This window comes from Bubalus bubalis, chromosome 9, assembly GCF_019923935.1.
Source record: "Bubalus bubalis isolate 160015118507 breed Murrah chromosome 9, NDDB_SH_1, whole genome shotgun sequence".
Taxonomy (NCBI): domain Eukaryota; kingdom Metazoa; phylum Chordata; class Mammalia; order Artiodactyla; family Bovidae; genus Bubalus; species Bubalus bubalis.
Window position 1 is genome coordinate 60501166 of NC_059165.1, and position 19241 is coordinate 60520406.

Consider the following 19241-nt stretch of genomic DNA (forward strand, 5'->3'; position numbering starts at 1 on the left):
CTCGATGGACGTGAGTCTGAGTGAACTCCGGGAGTTCGTGATGGACAGGGAGGCCTGGTGTGCTGCGATTCATGGGGTCGCAGAGTCAGACATGACTGAGTGACTGAACTGAGTGACCATTTAAACTCCAATTCCTTTCCACAGGTTTTTATCCCAGAGCAGATTAAGTGCACACACAGAGCATAAACTGGTGTCTTCCAAATACAAGTGGAGGGGGGAGGCATACATATAAAGAACAGACTTGGCAGTTGCCAAGAAGTAGCTGATGAAAGTGATTTAACAAACCTGGCAAAACTGAGCAAATAGGAATTGGTCCTACTTTTGACAGGTGCAATGACTGAAATTGGAGTATTCTGTCCTTGTCAAAGGTAGGACATTCCTGCTGCTCTTGGTATATTCCATTTGAATCAGGTAATTAAACCTGTATACGAATGGTGCAATATATATAACAAGATGGTGCAAAGATCATTAAACCTGTATTTAATGGCTCCAATTTTCACTGTAAGTTTGTTATTGGTGTGAACACCGTTTTTTCTCTGCTGCTGCTAAGTTGCTTCAGTCATGCCTGACTCTGTGCGACCCCATAGACGGAAGCCCACCAGATTACCACGTCCCTGGGATTCTCCAGGCAAGAACACTGGAGTGGGTTGCCATTTCCTTCTCCAATGCAGGAAAGTGAAAAGTGAAAGGGAAGTCGCTCAGTCATGTCCGACTCTTCGCGACCCCATGGACTGCAGCCTACCAGGCTCCTCCATCCATGGGATTTTCCAGGCAAGAGTACTGGAGTGGGGTGCCACTGCCTTCTCCAGTTTTTTCTCTACTACACATAAAAGACTGCCCCCTCCCTTAATTTTCATGTTCCCTATTGTACATTTGACTTTACAGAATTCTTTAAATGTATGGAAATTATAAATCTAAGGCCAGGGCTAAAGATAAAGGCTTTAATAAATGTCAATACAGCCTTTAAAAAATTAATCATATATTATCCAACAGTTCTCACGTGGAATTTTCAAGCTATTATCTCCTGGTATCTTCACATTTTTTCCGAATAACAAGTACCTTAATTGAGCTCTAGCTTCTATCAACTATAGTTAATAATTCAGCAAATTATATCTGGAGTGAACAGTCTCTACTTCCATTTTTCCATTCACTTAAAACTTCAGTAAATTAGCTGCTCATTTTATTAATGTCCCAAGCAAAAGATAAAGGGTTCACTAGGGAAAGCAGTATTGAGGGCTCTTGGGTGTCTCCCACTTATAACTTTAAAAAATGCTTCATGAGGGATCCCAAATATTCTTTTCCAACATTTCCCTTACCTTTAGTAACAGCAGCAAAACCTTTAAGCAACAGTATCTAAATCAGGCATCTAACCACAAGTACCTAGTAGTATACTTCAGCTATAAGTAAATCAATCATTCTCTAAAATGTGGCCTCTATTCTTGACATCACCATCACCTGGGTTATTTATGGAAAAATGCAAATTACTAAAATCAACCATACACCCAGTAAATCAGAAATTCTAGGAACAGGGCCCAGTAATGTTTAAAATGAAGCTTCCAGGTAATTCTGATACATGCTAACATTTGAGAACCACTAGTGGAGAAGGCCGGAGAAGGCGATGGCACCCCACTCCAGTACTCGTGCCTGGAAAATCCCATGGATGGAAGAGCCTGGTAGGCTGCAGTCCATGGGGTCGCGAAGAGTCGGACTCGACTGAGCGACTTCACTTTCACTTTTCACTTTCATACATTGGAGAAGGAAATGGAAACCCACTCCAGTGTTCTTGCCTAGAGAATCCCAGGGAAGGGGAAGCCTGGTGGGCTGCCGTCTATGGGGTCGCAGAGTCAGACATGACTGAAGCAACTTAGCAGCAGCAGTGGAGAAGGGAATGGCACCCCACTCCAATACTCTTGCCTGGAAAATCCCATGGACAGAGGAGCCTGGTAGGCTGCAATCCACGGGATCACTAAGAGTTGGACATAACCAGGAGACTTCACTTTCACTTTTATGCACTGAAGGAAATGGCAACCCACTCCATTGTTCTTGCCTGGAGAATCCCAGGGACGGGGGAGCCTGGTGGGCTGCCGTCTATGGGGTCGCATAGAGTTGGACACGACTGAAGCAACTTAGCAGCAGCAGCAGTCTTAAAAGAATTCACAGAGGCATTTTGTTTGTATACCATGTCTCAAACCTGACATGCAAAGGACGTGCATCAGATTGAAAGGCACTTTAACTCCAGCTTAACCAACAGCTCAGCTCAGGGTCCTGGTTGGAGAATACCTCAAATGCATTACCACCCAACAGTTGATCTTGGGTGGATATAAACAATATCCAAGGCCATATTCTATGGAAGCCACCAATACAGAGGAGTACAGAGCTGCTCACCCCTAGCCTTAGCTTGTATTATCCTAACCAAACTGTGTATACCAATTTTGTCTGATTTAAAAATATGCAGCATTCCTACAGATTTCCACTACATACAAGCCTCTTTCGTCACAATTTTTACTCATGTCATTTTCCAGTTCAAAGCCACTAAAAGTATACTGTGAACCAAGTCAGGCAAAAAAAAGTGTATTCTTCCACTTTTATAACCTAACGCTGCCATACTATTTAATCGTGTGTATGTCCTTTTCACCCTAAAGTGAGAGTCACTCAGTCATGTCCAACTCAGTCCATGTTGTGACCCCATGGACTATACATCCATGGAATTCTCCAGGCCAGAATACTGCAGTGGGTAGAGCTGTTCCCTTCTCCAGGGGATCTTCCCTACCCAGGGATTGAACTCAGGTCTTCCACATTGCAGGCCGATTTTTTACCAGCTGAGCCACCAGGGAAGCCCAAGAATACTGGAGTGGGTAGCCTATCTCTTCTCCAGTGGATCTGACTCAGGAATCGAATCGCACTGCAGGTGTATTCTTTACCAGCTGAGCTACCACGGAAGCCCTTTTACCCTAAGAAAAAGGGGTAAAAGAATTCAGAGGCTGGAAATAAGCTTTAAAAGTTCCTTATAATCTATACCATATAAAAATCTCTAGAAGTACTTATTCAGTACTCAATAGCCAGAAATCCACATTTCTCATTTACAACTCTAAATAAAATTATTGGGTTGCTAAGATCTTATGGAAAAACCTGAATGAACTTTTTGGTCAACCAAGTGTTTTTAAGATACACACTACTACAGCTAGCCAACTTAAGCCTTACCAGAGTAATTCTCATAGGCCATATTTATTAGCAGTGATAAAATTGTAAAACAAACATCAAGTTTCCTTCACTCAGGATTAACGTCTATATTAAACTAATAACTAAAATGGGGGTGGGAAAATTTTCTACTTGACAGTTGGTTAAGTGAAAAACATTCCTATTAAATAAAGGTTTGTCATAATCTGGGAAATAGCTGTTACAGGTTTATTCATCATTAGCAATTTATGAGAATTTATACTTTCCAAACCCTAGCAAATGAAGATATTAAACATTCTTTTCTACACCTTGGTATATCTAACAAAGTAGGACCTATGAAAAAAAGTTGACAGAAAACAAGGGATGCCATTGTACACAAAATGCTTTGTATATAGCTACTGTTAGTTAACAGTTGGAATTAAAAGCTGGTAATTAGTAAAGGCCAAAATTAAACTGAGGTAAACTGGCAAGGATTTTTTTGTGCATGTTACATTAAAGTGTCATTTTCCCCTCAGTGGTAGATCATAAAATTTCTTCCATTTGATACATCCTTTAATAGATCTAAGTGATTCAAAGAGAATCCCTTAAATTCTTTTTTACATTAAAAATTTGCTTGACAATAATCTCTTAAACCAATTATCCCAACATATTTTGAAAGGCTGATACAACTAATTCTTGTTATTCCATGTTATTTCCAAGTTTATTGTTAACACTTAGACATATCTAAACATGAGCTTTTGTTGTTTGTCACCCTTAGCATTTTGAACTCCGAAGGTCTGAAAAAACTATGAATAGTCCAATTTTTAGTTATGTAACAGGAACAAGAAATCCACCAGCACCAAAAGCTTTAAAACTCAGATTTTTAGTAGCAGTTTTTAGAACACTCTAGATTAAAAATGGAATAATTTGTTAAAGCATGCAAGAAAGTGTAACAGTAAATAAAAACCACAACTGTGACAAATATATTGGTTAACACCTCAAACATGTATAACCAATGAACATGGCCTAGGTTTTTGTTTTTTATTGGTACTCACTTAAGAAACTTGAATCCACAGATATAAGCAGTATATAACCAGAAAGTTACAAGTAAACACAGATTATACATGCAAATTTCTGTTCACAAAGGTCACATATGCAAGTATATGAATTAGAAGCGTGCGTCTAAGATTATGGCCAAACTTTTTTTAAAATGCAGAAATGTAAAATTACATCTTGAAAATACAAAGAGATGGTCTACACACTTCAAAAATCAAATGTTGCTTATACCAGATGATGTATGACAGCTACAGGATTCAAGTGACAAGCAATAAGATCTCAAGAAATTAATACTGGTCAAAGAGAAGGGGAATATTTTTACATTTCACTGAAAATACATTGACTTCTAGAATACGAAATCTAGCAGGAACTTAGGGGAAAAAATTACAAAATCTAAAGCCAATTACTTAATATTTCTTATTACCTAAACAACAACATGACATTGAAAGAAAACTGCACCTGCATTTTAATTACCAATCTCACATTAGTGAAGTTCTCTATAAATGAAACAAAACCAAAAATGCTTCAAACTCCAAATGAAAAGCAAGGCTCAGATTAAAATGTGGAATGTTTCAGATGAAAGTAATAAAAATACAATTGGTTTTGTTCTTTATTGAATGGAATCAAAAGTTTTGACATATCTCTGAAGCTTGGAACTACTAAATTTCATTTCTCTGAATGCTTCTACATATCTTTCTTAGTGGTGCAAGTGTCTTTAGCATACGAAGTCAGTCTCTACAAAGTATTTCTGTCTGTTACTATTTTGATAAAACAAAAACAATTCTTCATTAACTTAACCGTATATGTATTTTTGCGCTAACACTTAACACATGAACAGACATCTATTATCTATTATTTTCCACTAAAACAAAAGAGTACAATAGTTTTCTTCTAACTATCAGTATTGTATTTAAAAAAGGTTAACATTTAAAAACAAAGAACCATTATTTTCTTTGAAATCATTAAGCTTCTTGCACATCTCAAACTTCCTTCTTCTGCCTGCGTTCCTCTGCCAATTTATTCAGAAATTTCTGAAAAGAAAAGAAAAATTACAAGGATTAAGTCACCTTAGTGAAACATAACAAATGGATTAACTACAAAATAAAATATTCTATTGAAGTTTAGGGACCTGAGTCTAATTTAACTATAACCTTGTCAATATTTGTAAGATCCAGTTATTCTTATCAAGCAGGTATAAAACTAAACTGGACACCACAGTAAGGCATGGGAAAATAAACAGTAAAATATGAAAAAGTTACTTCAATGTGCAATTAAGACTAACTTACAGAGATGAGAAAACAAAGACCAAAATACGCACATAGAATATAACTGCTGCTACCCCAAGAACTTAAGATTAGTTAAATGACATGTATTTATTCAATGCCCCTTCTTCTAAGACAAAAGGACATTATTAAATTTCTGCTACCACTGAAAATAACCAATGTCCTTAATATTCTAGCAGCTTTATATTATAAATCAGTATTATCTTTTTTAACTCCTACTTTCAAGTTTTCCCTCATCTATTTCAATACTTGGTCCTTAAGCCACTAACTAAAACACCAAACTTCGAAATATCCAAACAGAAATTTGTTATTCTTTATTATGTTGTGCTTTATTAATTTTTCCTTTTACCTGTATATCCTTTTGGTCATAAAACTTCACTGAAGTGTCATTATTAATAAAATAATAATTTAAAGTCAATGTAAAAATCATTAAGTATAAAGGGATATGGCACTTTATAAAGTTGAAAAAGGCTTTATAGTATTTCACTTGACTTTCAAGCCTCCGGTATCTTCCAAATTAGAGAAATTACAGTCTAATAATCATTTGAGAATACTCAAATAACTCTTAATTATACAACAGAATTTGTAACGTTTAAATCTATAAATTTAGAAATTACTGAATTATCATTTAGTTAATAGTGTATTCTAGAAAGAGGTTTAGCAGATGCTTCCAGAGTTCATCAAACTGCTCAAGGCCCATCAATAAAGAATGTTATCAGGATAAAGCGTGCTGGGTCCACAGATGGTACTGGTCCATAAACTTACGTGACTTGTTAGTTTTCACAAAAGAACTCTCCTCTTTTAGATTCAGCCTTACCTTTAATTTCTGATAATGAGGAAGGCTGCTGCAATGAGTATTCTTTGCAACTTCTTCATTTGTATAAAAGAGTGAACACAGCTTACAGTAAAACCCTGTTTTAGGTATCACATAGTCTATACCTAGAACACAAACATACATTCTTACAAATTCAGTAAACTGAAGATTTTAATAGTGTTCTCAAATCTTTTTTTTTCCTGTCAATATAATTTGAATGAGTTAACAGTTGTGACATGTCCAATATAGCCTACGCTAAAACAAAGCAAAAACCATGACATCGTTAATAGCTTGTATTTTAATTGATGTTTAAGGGCCCACACCTAATTGTTCTCTTAAAAATGTTGAAATAGAACGGTGAACAAAACAAAAAGCAATGTGAAATTCTCAGAAAATTTTATGAGGAGAAAAAAGAACATATTATGGAATGGTAACAAAAAGAGGAAAAAAGAATGCTTCAAGTAAGATTTACAAATTGTTCTGCATAGAACTTCATGCTATTAAGTTTATGTAAGACCAATTTAAAAAAATCTTATTTTAAGAGTTTGGGGAGGGTGAGGGGTAACAACAAAGCCTTAAATCTCACCAACAGGAACATTGGGTTGATATGGTCCAATTCTATACTCATCTGGGATTGTATAGTCCTCCTTGTTTTCATCACTTTGGCCATCTGCATTTTCACTTGTATCTTTGTTGGGATCATCAGCATTCTCAGCAGATTCAGCACCTGGCTCTGTATTTTCCTCATTTTTAATTCCATTTTCCAACGCTGCTTCATTTTCTTGGTCAAGTTCCTCGATCTTGTCCACCTTAATTTCAACCAAACCATCATCATTTTTGTCACCAGATTTAAATGCCATGCCCGATTTACGAAGTTTCTGAAGTTCCGAATCTTCCTCATCACCAACCTCATCTAGAGTGACAAAACCTTCCATATTCCCTGGGAAACGACGCTGTTAAGAAAGACAAATTTACTCTGCAACAATTATCCTGCAGTATCCCTTCCATTTGCTTTACTTGAAGGGAAAGGGATAGCGTCTTTGCCTTCATTTCCTCACAAAAAAAAAAAGAAGGGACTTTTCTTTCTCTCCCCCCAAATTTACTAGTCTAAAAAAAAAACCCTTAGCTCGTTTTAAAACTAAGTAATCCAAGGCTTCCCTTATACAAAGAGCAGAAAATAAACATGAGGACATTCATACTCTATACTTTGAGACTTATTATGCTGCAAGATAATCAGAGCTGCTTTCATGAAGTATCGATAAGTTGAATGATGTCCTTCAAAGAAGGTATCTTATGGTGCAACTCTTTTTGTTTACAGGGCAGTGTCTAAAATACCACTGTGGTTTAAAAATCAAGCTCTGGAACATAACTGCTTAGGTTTAATTTTTGGCTCTGCCATTTATAAAAGCAGTATGACCACAATCTACTGAATTTTAACATGACTCAATTTCCTCATTCATGAAATATGGATAATAAGCATCTGTGGCGTAAGGTTATTTTAAGAATCAGTTAATTAGCACACACAAAGAGATTAGGAAAATTGATGGCACATAATGCTAAATAATCATCAGCTCTTAAGAGCACAAACGTAGTACTACATAACTATATTTCAGCCAGAAAAAGAACTTCAAGGCTAACTTATTTGACCAAGCCATCAAAATCTGGAGGTCTATAAATAGTAAGTTTTCTGGTAGTTGAGTATATCTTAGAAGGAATGAATGAAAGAGGATTATAATAATCTCATTTCAAGACTCATTTATCTTATGGAGTTTTAAAGGCATTGTAATGCTCTAATCTTTAATGGAGATAGTCAAGTACAGCATGGGTCTTCTGATTTACTATTTTTCTACCATGTATATATTTTTATATTGCAATTTGCCTTAATTTAATATGTGATATGTGTTCTAAGAAATAATGTTTTAAAACCTATTGAAATATCTAATCAAGTTTACATTTCTATAGTAGGAAAATTCTTCAAGTTCTACCATTTCTGACACAACGTTTTAAGTGTCCTGGGTCAGTTACCCCTGGGTCAGGTCAGTTAACTTACTGTAAAATCCATACCCCATATTTAAAAAAACAAGCTGGACTATACATAAAGGCTGCCTACTACTATTTACACACTACCACTACCAAACAGAATCATATACAGCTTTAAGTCTTTCTCCTTTGTTACTAAAAAGTTCTCTTTGTGAATTGACATTTTTCTATTGCAGTTTAGACCTATTCAATCTATGTATTGCAGAGTTTAGATGTCAATTTTTTTAGTGATTCCTATCTATTTCTTCCTAATATAAGTGACTAATTCTATTAAATATGACCCTAAGATAAATAATTTGAAACACTGATCTAGTTTTCTACTGAAACAAGTCAACATAAAACCTTCTTTTACCTTTTTAAGCTTTTTCTTTGCAGCTCCAGAAGCACCGGCATTTGCATCTTTTTTCACAGCTTTGTCTGAAGGTTCTTTTTTCCCATCAGATGCCACATCCCCTAAATTAGCAAGATCTGTTTCATCTCCCACTGAACTGCCACTTTCTAGCAGTGCTGCTGCTTCTTCTTCATCTACAAGTAGCTCATCTTCAGATTCAAGAAGCATGTTAGGCTCTTGTTCTGCCTGGTCTTCCTTTGTATCTTTTTCACCATCTTCACCTGACTTCTCTTCTTGTTCTTTACCTTCAGCAGTACTTTCAGTCTTCTGAGAACCATCAGTTTTGGATTTCTTATCACTTGGAGATTCTTTGCCATCTGGAGAGTAAGATCTTTTCCTGAAACCAAAACAAACACCTGAATTAATTCTACCAAGTTGGAAAACGAAGGTTTAACATACTAGTGTATACAGACACACACACACAAAATGAAATTACCGGGATTTATCTTTTTTGAGTAAGTCAATGCCTCTGTTGGGAATCTAAAAGACAAAATTCCGCCAGTTACATAAATGTATTAGATTTCATACAGTATTTAATTATCCAATTAACTAATAAACGATGACCATCCTTTATATATCAACTAACCTTATTTAAACCATACCTAAGAATGTAAGCTGCCTTAACGTTATTAATTTATTACAACCAACATTTGAAGAGCAGTGAATAATTTTGTTAAAGCTTTTCAAATAGAACCTTAAGTAAAACAGATAAAAACAAAGATGCTTTATATAGACATCAGTTTAAAAACTTCTGTATTAATGAAGACAAGAAAAAGAGAAAAGATTACTCTCTTTTAATAACTAAATCCTATGTATATATTAATTATTTACATATTTCTGGTCATGATGCTGCGCTCTGGCTTTCTCCAGTTGCAGTGAGCGGGGCTACTCTTCGTTGAAGTGCTTGAACCTCTCACTGTTACAGAGCATGGCTAGAGTGCAGCTCAGTAGTTGTGCACAGAAGGGATCTTCCCAGATCAAGGATTGAACCTGAGTTCCCCACACCACCAGGGAAGTTCCTAAATCCTACATTCTTAGCATGTAAAAATTTATAAAAATGTCATGGCTTGAAAAGCATGAAAATAAGCTTTATAAAGAACCTGAATCAAACACTACATACCCTGAGTACCAATTTTTTGTATTTTTCCGACAGGTCAACTTTTACACATCTCCCTTGAAACCAAAGGGCCTTTTTCAAACAGTGGTCAACCATTGCCATTGCATCTTCTCTGGTCTCCATCTCAATAAAGGCCTGGGGCAAGAAAAACAAACAAAAAAAAGAACAAAAAATTAATTATAAAGTAAAACTTTAGAAGTATACAAACTCTTGAAACTATAAAAAGGTTAACAAAGAAAAGATGCTCTACTTACAATTTTAAAAATGAAATATAAGTATGAAATAACTCAATCCATTAATTAAACTCACATAATTTTAAGTCTAACATCCAGTGTTTATAAAGGTCTTAGAATGCTGCTGCTAAGTCGCTTCAGTCGTGTCCACTTCTATGCAACCCCATAGACGGCAGCCCACCAGGCTCCCCCATCCCTGGGATTCTCCAGGCAAGAACACTGGAGTGGGCTGCCATTTCCTTCTCCAATGCATGAAAGTGAAAAGTGAAAGTGAAGTCACTCAGTCGTATCCGACTCTAGCGACCCCAGGGACTGCAGCCCACCAGGCTCCTCTGTCCATGGGATTTTCCAGGCAAAAGTACTGGAGTGGGGTGCCACTGCCTTCTCCGCTTAGAATGCTAGTATGATTGTATATGAGTATTATTTTTTGAAGAGCATTTGGCACCGTCAAAGAAAAGAAAGCAAGTATCAGGATCCACAACTTCAATTCTGAAATTGTATCCTTCAATTCTATGCATAAATTCACATGCCACAAAATCCACAGCAGCATTAATGGCACAGCAAAAGAACTAGCATCTCTGCGGCTGCTGCTAAGTCGCTTCAGTCGTTGTCCGACTCTGTGCAATCCCATAGACAGCAGCCCACCAGGCTTCCCCGTCCCTGGGATTCTCCAGGCAAGAACAATGGAGTGGGTTGTCATTTCCTTCTCCAATGCATGAAAATGAAAAATGAAAGTGAAGTCGCTCAGTCGTGTCCGACTCTTAGCCACCCCATGGACTGCAGCCTACCAGGCTCCTCCATCCACGGGATTTTCTAGGCCAGAGTACTGGAGTGGGGTGCCATTGCCTTCTCTGAGCATCTCTAATATCCATTAATTAAAGAAATTAAATTCAGCACAGTTTACTCAATGGAATCATGTGTAAAGTGGAAAGTAACACTTTAATATAATCCCATTTGAATTAAAGGGGGAAAGTATACTTATATACACAAAGGAAGATCTTTGGAGGCAAACTCTGGAAATAATATTAGCCATACTAGAGAAAAAGATCTTTACTTTCCACTTTATTTACTCAATGTTCAATAATTTGGCCGCCAGATTACTCCCCCACCCCTTCACTAAAAATGAGGATGTTAAAATAACTTAAAAAAAAACTTTGAGAAATAATCTTTTTCAAAACTTCTGTATGTATATTACCTGACTTTTCATCCTCATCAGTATGTAATTCTTTATTTTCCCATAAGGCTCAGCAAGCTTGAGGACAGCACTGTCAGAATAGCCAGAATGAGGTAAGTTGCTGAGATGTATCACTCGTCCAAGCTCTTGTTTTTGATCAAACTTCTGGTCTGGCTTCCCCTCAGGTTTCTTTAATACACAGGAGGGAAAAAAACAAAAAACAGAGGAAATCAAATTAGTAAGTATGCCATAATTATTAGTCAAGATTATTCTAGATATTAGCAACAATTTTAAACAGCTGTTAACTTAGTAAATATTAAAATGATACACTAAATAACTGGTGATACAAATCTGGAAAAATAGAGATTATTTACCTTTATTCTCTTATACTTCTGGGATAAATGAACTCTCACTGGCTTGCCAAATACTAATGCTGGGGTGGTTGTGTAATAATCCACTGCAGCCTGAGCATCTTCTGTGGTTGCCATTTCAATAAATGCCTAAAATTGAAAAAATATATATTTACATTTCAAAAAAACAACCTAATTCCACACTGTCCAAAGTCTTTCCAAAAATATTTAATCATTATATAGAAAGCATTTTCAAGAACCTAAGAGAAAAAAAAAATCTCTAATTTCCTGTTTTATTAAAGATCATCTCAGACGTTATTACTTTCATGACACTAACACTATCATTTATTATGTACTGAATTTGAAACAATAATTTGGCACCATTTGGGTAAAAGTTTGAAATGTTTTACCAAATAATTATGTTTATATAGTCCTTACTATGCTGCTAAGTCACTTCAGTCGTGTCAGACTCTGTGCGACCCCATAGACGGCAGCCCACCAGGCTCCCCTGTCCCTGGGATTCTCCAGGCAAGAATACTGGAGTGGGTTGCCATTTCCTTCTCCAAAGCATGAAAGTGAAAAGTGAAAGGGAAGTCGCTCAGTCGTGTCCAACTCTTTGCGACCCCATGGACTGCAGGCCACCAGGCTCCTCCATCCATGGGATTTTCCAGGCAAGAGTACTGGAGTGGGGTGCCATTGCCTTCTTCCAGTCCTTTCTATAGTAATAGTATAATAGAGACAATGTAACTGCTTAAGAATCACAATTTATAAAGTTACTAACAATCTATTGGTACTAGAATTTATCACTGATTGGTTCAACTATTGGCCCTTTCCGTCATTACATTCCACATTGATGATTTAAGCTAACATTCTTTTTCTAATACAAAATAATATATTCTCTTTAGGATATACTTTAGTGATGAATAAATACTACACACTTAACTCATACCTCATTAATTTTATTTAGAATAAGATGATTTGAAATAACTCCAAATGGTTCCACCAGTTGTAATAGTTGATATCTCAAGTTTTTCCCTCGCTGGAAATCCATGATGTGAACAACTCGGCTAGTTTCCTATTCGTTAGAAAAAACCAAGTTAGTAAATAAATTTCTTTAGAAGCAATATGAAACAGTAAATTATTAAATCTTTTATAATCTATAGTCAGTCAGAACAAATTAAGTATTTAAATATGTCCCTGGGACAAGCTTCATAGCTTCAGAAAACAGTGTCTGCACTGATATTTAAATCAACTACTGTTATATAATTAGATGGCAAACTTAACTTTGAATCAAGGTGAAATCTCTATAGACTGTGGACATATGAAAACAAAGTTTTAACTCTTATCAAAGTCACGTATAAAAGCCTGTTGGTTTTCAAACTAAAACAATCTTTCTGTAATAAGGACTACAACACAGATTCAATTGGCAATGATTCAAGTCAAATCACACTTCCCCAAAGAGCATACAGCCAATACAGTAAAAGCAACAGCTTTATTACTGACCACTCTGCCTTTCTGCATGTGTCTTGGTCCTTGCAGGTTTCCATTTCCAGCACCTTTATGGGGAAAAAGTATATTTTCAGTCTTAGGTATACTTGCCCTACCAGGCTATTTTAATTGAAAAACAGACATCTCTCCAACAGCAAAAGAACATCACAAATGAGTATCATGTATTCTCATGAAATGTCATCTTTGAGTTACATTTCAATGACACTTCTTTTGCCTAAAATCACTGCATTTAATCTTTATGATAAAAACTCTTAGGGAAAGGTAACATGAATTTTATAATCACCCAGATTTCCTCTTGGTCCAACTGCTGGTCCCCCAAGATGAAATGATGGGGGTGGAGGTCCCAGAATTCCTGGTGCTGGGTTTGTAGACTGCTGCAACATGAATGGATCACCCCTGGGAATGTGAAAATAAAACAGAAAGTATGATAAAGAGGTCCATCAAAAATAACTAAAATTTACTGCTAAAACACTCCTTGTATGACAATGATTCCAATATTTGGGGGCATTTAATGCATGATGTAACTAGGGGAAAATCTATAATAAAAAAATAAAAATTACCACATAAAATAGTTTCTAAAAATTCTTTCACCCATGGTGACTTTTAACAAACTCATATTAAATAAAGAAATTAAGAAAATACTGTTTATGAAATGTGAAAAATTTAACCTGAATTCCTTACATTGATCTCCTTTACAAACAACAGCTTAAAAAATTTAACTTACATTGTGTGTCCTGTATCAGTGTCAGGATTCCATTCTGGGTAGCTTTAAAAAGACCAGAAAATTAACTTTAAAATAAAACTGCTCTTTTCACAAAGTAGCCTTGTTTGGCCTTTAAAATAGATTTATTAGTAAAATTATACGGCAGTATAAGTGTTAGAAATATTGCTGTTTAAAACATGTCATATAGATACTTCCAAAGGAAAATTTCAAATTAATCAAAATAAAGGAGAATTAACTTGCTCTGTACGGCTTAAAATGTTAATGTATATTGCAATTAAAACAGTCCCTTATCTGTTTTTTTCTTTGTGGGGGGGTGGTGGTGGTTAGGAAGGGTCACACAACTTGTGGGATCTTAGTTCCCTGACCAGAGATTGAATCCTGCCTGGCCCATGGCACTGAAAAAGTGCATGGAGTCCTAGCCACTGAGCCTCCAGGAATTCCCTATATTTGTTAATTCACAAAGAGAAGAAGTGCTATATGAGGGACTGGAAATGTGGGTTATATAGGGAAACAAAGATTGTATGTGAAAATGGCCACCTCAGTGAACAATGGGCTTCATGTTGTTTAGGTAGGGAGATTCTTTACAAATTCTATCCTAGTAGCTTAAACTCCATCACAAGTGTCTCAAAAGCAAAAAATATATCCTGAAGGGTTTTGCTTTAAAACTTGTTACTTCTAGTGTAACCACCCCCTTTTCTTCAAGGAAAATATTTTCTTTATTCTCAGAGCACATATTATTGTTATTGAAAATGCTCTTATGAATCTATTCTATGCATCAATGGCTATCTTTAGGTCTGTTAAAAATTCTTTCCATTTTAAATAACAAAGTACTGCTATCACTCCATCTTAATATTCCATATATAATTCCAGACCTAAACATTGTTTGTAACTGGTATTGCCTGGACAGTGTCAACTATTCAGTAATAACAATGTGGATATTACAAGTAAACGATGAATTCCCCGAAACCAATCAATGGCTGTTTCTGACAGTTAACTGATGCTTTAAAGGTATTTCAGACTCCTACATTTCAAGAAGAAGCTGGCATCGACGACTGTGACTTGCTCCATTGATATGTTGACTCCACTCCTGTAGCAAAGTAAATTAGCAGAATTAACAAAACCAAAACTAAGATTTCTTTTCAACCATTCAAACTCTAGGATGTTAATCTATATGTCTATATGCAATTATCATAAACTGAACACCTGACCATTCACTAATCACACTTATTTAAAACCATTTCTCTGAATCCTTGTAGCTTCATCCTGCCCTCAAATACGCCATGCACATTCTTGGAAAAACTGGTAACTTGGTTAATAAACTAAGAGACCTGACAGGGAAAAGATAGAGTTAATAAAGATGAAGAGTAGTAACTGACTTTGAGATCAGTAGGCATATTAATTTCTGCTGTAGACAAAACTGAAGTTTTATTCACATATTATTAGAATTGCTTTCACAGAACTCTGATAAAATAAATATCCATGCTTATATCATTTTTTAAGAAAACATATACTGTAAGTATGAATAATTAGTTAAAAATAGTATCTTTAATTTCATCCAGCCTTTGAGGTATGTTGCAAGTGTACTATAGCCACAGAAAGCTAAGTTAATTCAACAGGAGTGACTTTTCTAGGAAACACTCCCCAATTTATCAAAAACCTAAGCTTCCATTATACTTCCCAAAATTAGAGAAGTAAATTTCAGGAATGTCCATTTCTAAATTTTAGGAAGGAAAACATTTCTTCAATATTTGCTTTATGATTAGTTTAAATTTTGAAGGGATTACTTTTTCCTTTACTTTATTCAAATAAACTATCCTTTCTTTAAAAATCCACATGTAAATGATTAGCATTTTAGGCAATATAAAAAGAAGAGTTAGGAAAAGTAGGCTTTGCTGCCAGACTGCTTAGGTTCAATTGCCAAGGTACCACTTACTAGATGTGAATCCTTGGTATAAGTTATTTAAAAAACACTGTGGTTCAATATCTTTCTAGGGTTTTTTGGAAAGTAAATTAATAATAAAGGTAACCTGTTTATTAGAACACTGCCAGGCACATATGAAGTGCTAATAAAAAACTTTTTAGTTAAAAAGGAAGAAAAGCAACTATTATTACACTGCTTATAAAGCTATCTTGTTTTACAATCCCCACTTTACAGGTTATTATTGTTTCACAAATCCTTACAGAATAAGGCAACTTTTCCAAGACTCATATTACCTGAAACATTAGAAAGTCCTTAAAAGGGAGTCTCACTTAGAGCTGAACCAAATTACGAGAGATACCATTCTAAAGTTTTAAAAAGTTAATTTATAAATGGAATCTAGTTTTTAAAAACGTACAGCCTGAGTGTTTACACACATTTCTTTGCCCTACTAAAATTAACTAAAATTCTGTGACTGAAGTAAAATGGAACATTTCAACAGAATGGTACTTAGGAACTTGGGGAGCTATCTTTCAAAGTTAGATTGTCTTTATGGCTAACAGTTAAGGAACTGGAAGAGATCTGTCCAGCTGGCTCTATAACCAAATGTTTGGGGTATAAAAACTTTATATTTGCAAAGCAACAGACCACTCTGACTTGTTGGAAGCCACTTTAAAAATGGCTGTAATCAAGAGGCACCCTAGGCAAAGTTGACAAAATTCAGAAGCGGGATTAAACAAATATGTTAACCAAGAATTTTCTTAATGGAAACTATTCAGATTTAAAATATCCTTGAGAAACAGTGTGTTCAGAGAGGAGTAAAAGTTACCCTATTAGGCATGCTTCTAATTAATAGGAGATGGTAAAGCTATCTAGTAGACCAGAAGTTATTTATATCCAATCGCCCATGATCTTCAAGGGTTCAAACTTTTCAAAGTGTGGCTGGTCTTACAAAGTACTAGAAGGAAAATCAAGATCAAAGAATCAGTTATATCTCCCAAACCACCCATTACTAATCTGCTCTACCATAATGGGTTTTTTAAAAAAATCTGTATCCTTGGATTCTACATTGAGGCAACACTCAGATTAATAAAGAATAAGGATTCACTTTTTGAATTCAGAAGTTCTGCAGGAAAAACTACATTCACCTTAATGTCATTGAGATACCTAAATTATATAAAGAAAGGATAATTTGGAGAAGCACATGTGGAATGGCAAAGTTAAGAATAACTTAAGGGCTTCTAGAAAACTAAAAAGAAAAACATGAACTCAAGTGACAAGACAGCGGAAGGGCTGTAGTGGCCAGTTTTCTTTAAGTGAAAGGAATTTTGAGGCAAGTTTGAGGCTGTGCAGAAAAGCAACTTGATGTTCTAAAATGACCTAGAAAGAAATAAAAGCAACATCATCACTGAAAGTTACTTAAAATATCAAAATGACAGATGTTTTTCCCCTAAAAGACTATTCATACTAAGAAGAAGTTTTGATCATGTAAGTTATTTAATGTTACCGCTAAGTGAAAAGAACAGATTTTCCAAGTTATGCAGCAATACCAGAGAGCAGGATTAAATGTTTTAAAAATTTTCATTATCTACTTTCATAAGAATTTTCTCTAAACTCAGTGATTCTATATCAGCTATAAATTTAAAAGATCCCTACCAAAAGTGAGCATTTATTTTTTCAATAATGAAGACACCTAGAAAACATTAGCTATGTTAAGGAAACTATATTGAGAGAATCCAGGTGTTAAAACTTCTTAAAATCGGTACAATTTACAAATACTACAAATTTTGAAAATCACAGGGCCTCTAAAGTAACTTTCTAAATTTGCTAGAGTACATGCAGTTTTGCAGATTAAAAGTATCTCTTTACTAGGTAAGGTGCCTTACTCTTGAATCCCAAGTTTCAAATATTCAAAAATGTTCTTTGGCCAATTTAGATCCATTTACTATCATTATTTATTAACTGTTCAGGGAACTAGAAGGTAGTAACATCTGGACAGAAAAGAATGATATACAAAAATAGGAACTTTTTCTGATTCAAGTTCTTCTTGATTTCCTTTTGTGTTCCTTTACTGAATTCTTTTCCTATATGTTAAGTGGCAACATTAAGTTATTGCTCAAAGTCAGGATAAGGAGACTTCCAACAGCAGCTTTTAATTTATGATGACTCCAGTAGCAAAGATTAAGTCCCTTACAATCATTTTCATTTGAGACACTGTAACTAGTTATCTTCCTTGGAATTTATAGAGACCCTATCTGAGAATATTTCTCATACTGTCATTTCTGCAAGCAGACAGAAAATATTTGGAGTCACCAGAGTTTAATGGATCTTTTTTTTTTTTTTTTTTTTATGGATCTTTTCATTAAATCAATTCATAGCAGATCTAAACCTTGAAGTTGAATACTGAACAAAAACTAAATTCCATGATATACTAAGTGTATCCAACAAATTTGAAAAATAGAAAATACCAAAATACCTACTAAATACAATTCCCTAACTTTTATGAGTTTGTGATTCCATGTCTTACATTAAAATTAATCTATGAATGTAAATTTACCATTTGAAGTTATTTTGACATGGATTGAAGAATAAAATATTCCTTGTGTACTTAAACTACTACTTCAGAAGACTTTTTTTTCTTTTTTTTTTTTCAGAAGACTTTTGTATTATAGATTTATATACATGTATTTTTAGCTAGAAATCACTCTTAAAAAGATATTTTTCAAAATACTCTAAATTCAAACAATGTAAGAAGTCTCTTAATTATCTGAGACAAAAACACTGAGATCTAAACAGAGAAAAGGGATTGATTGCTAAGACTTTTAAAAAGATTAAAAACAAAATCTCTTAATGACTTACATGATTTAGTTTACTCAAAAATCAACTCACTTAAAAATGCTTTTAAAGGGATAGATATGAAGAGAAAATGACCCTTCCAGATGTTACTGTGAAGAAAAAACCCTGTAACAGCAACCATCAAACCAGTATCATGGCAATAACATGTTCCAATTAAGTACAGCACATCAGGAAAAATGGATGGTCAGATTACAGATCAAGCTAGTGGACTGCTATAATGCTGACTTTAAGTCAACTGCACTGTATTTTGTTTTGGGAAAAAAACAGTGCGAATGATTAGCATTGAAAACGTTGAAAGAGAAAGGACAATATATTTAAAAGGGCATTTTGAAAAAGTTCCCATTTTGCCAGATGTGATAATTAAAGCAAAGGAGAATCAGATTTTTTTTTCTTCAAATGAGTATACCAGAAGTCTAAGTCAGAAAAAGAATATGCTTATGAGGAACACAGAGCAGGATACTGCAGTAGGTGATTTTCCCAAGTCTCTAAAGGGATAGATGCAATATGGGATAATAAAAAGTGAGTTTTGAATATGTTTAAGAAAGTTGTGGAAAAGGAGAAAAAAAAAAGATGAAAAATTTCAGTTACAGCATGAGAGTTTGTGTTAAAGGGAAATTAAA

General features: G+C 34.9%; 1 protein-coding gene across 7 annotated transcripts in view; it reads right to left on the reverse strand.

The window, feature by feature from the left end:
• Positions 1 to 4183: 4183 nt before the first annotated feature.
• Positions 4184 to 19241, reverse strand: part of MATR3 (matrin 3) — a 38977-nt gene continuing 23919 nt past the window's right edge. For 5 of the 7 annotated variants that reach the window (XM_025292623.2, XM_025292619.2, XM_025292617.2 and 2 more), the window contains 13 exons: positions 14873 to 14934; positions 13848 to 13889; positions 13407 to 13519; positions 13118 to 13170; positions 12564 to 12689; positions 11639 to 11764; positions 11286 to 11453; positions 9861 to 9992; positions 9177 to 9220; positions 8702 to 9077; positions 6896 to 7262; positions 6313 to 6434; positions 4184 to 5243 (listed from right to left, as the gene is read on the reverse strand). In XM_025292623.2, coding sequence (XP_025148408.1) covers positions 5193 to 5243; positions 6313 to 6434; positions 6896 to 7262; positions 8702 to 9077; positions 9177 to 9220; positions 9861 to 9992; positions 11286 to 11453; positions 11639 to 11764; positions 12564 to 12689; positions 13118 to 13170; positions 13407 to 13519; positions 13848 to 13889; positions 14873 to 14934 — 1782 coding nt within the window. In that variant the 3' untranslated portion in view covers positions 4184 to 5192. The remainder of the gene's footprint in view (positions 5244 to 6312; positions 6435 to 6895; positions 7263 to 8701; positions 9078 to 9176; positions 9221 to 9860; positions 9993 to 11285; positions 11454 to 11638; positions 11765 to 12563; positions 12690 to 13117; positions 13171 to 13406; positions 13520 to 13847; positions 13890 to 14872; positions 14935 to 19241) is intronic. The other 2 variants (XM_025292620.2, XM_025292621.2) reach the window with 2 other exon arrangements.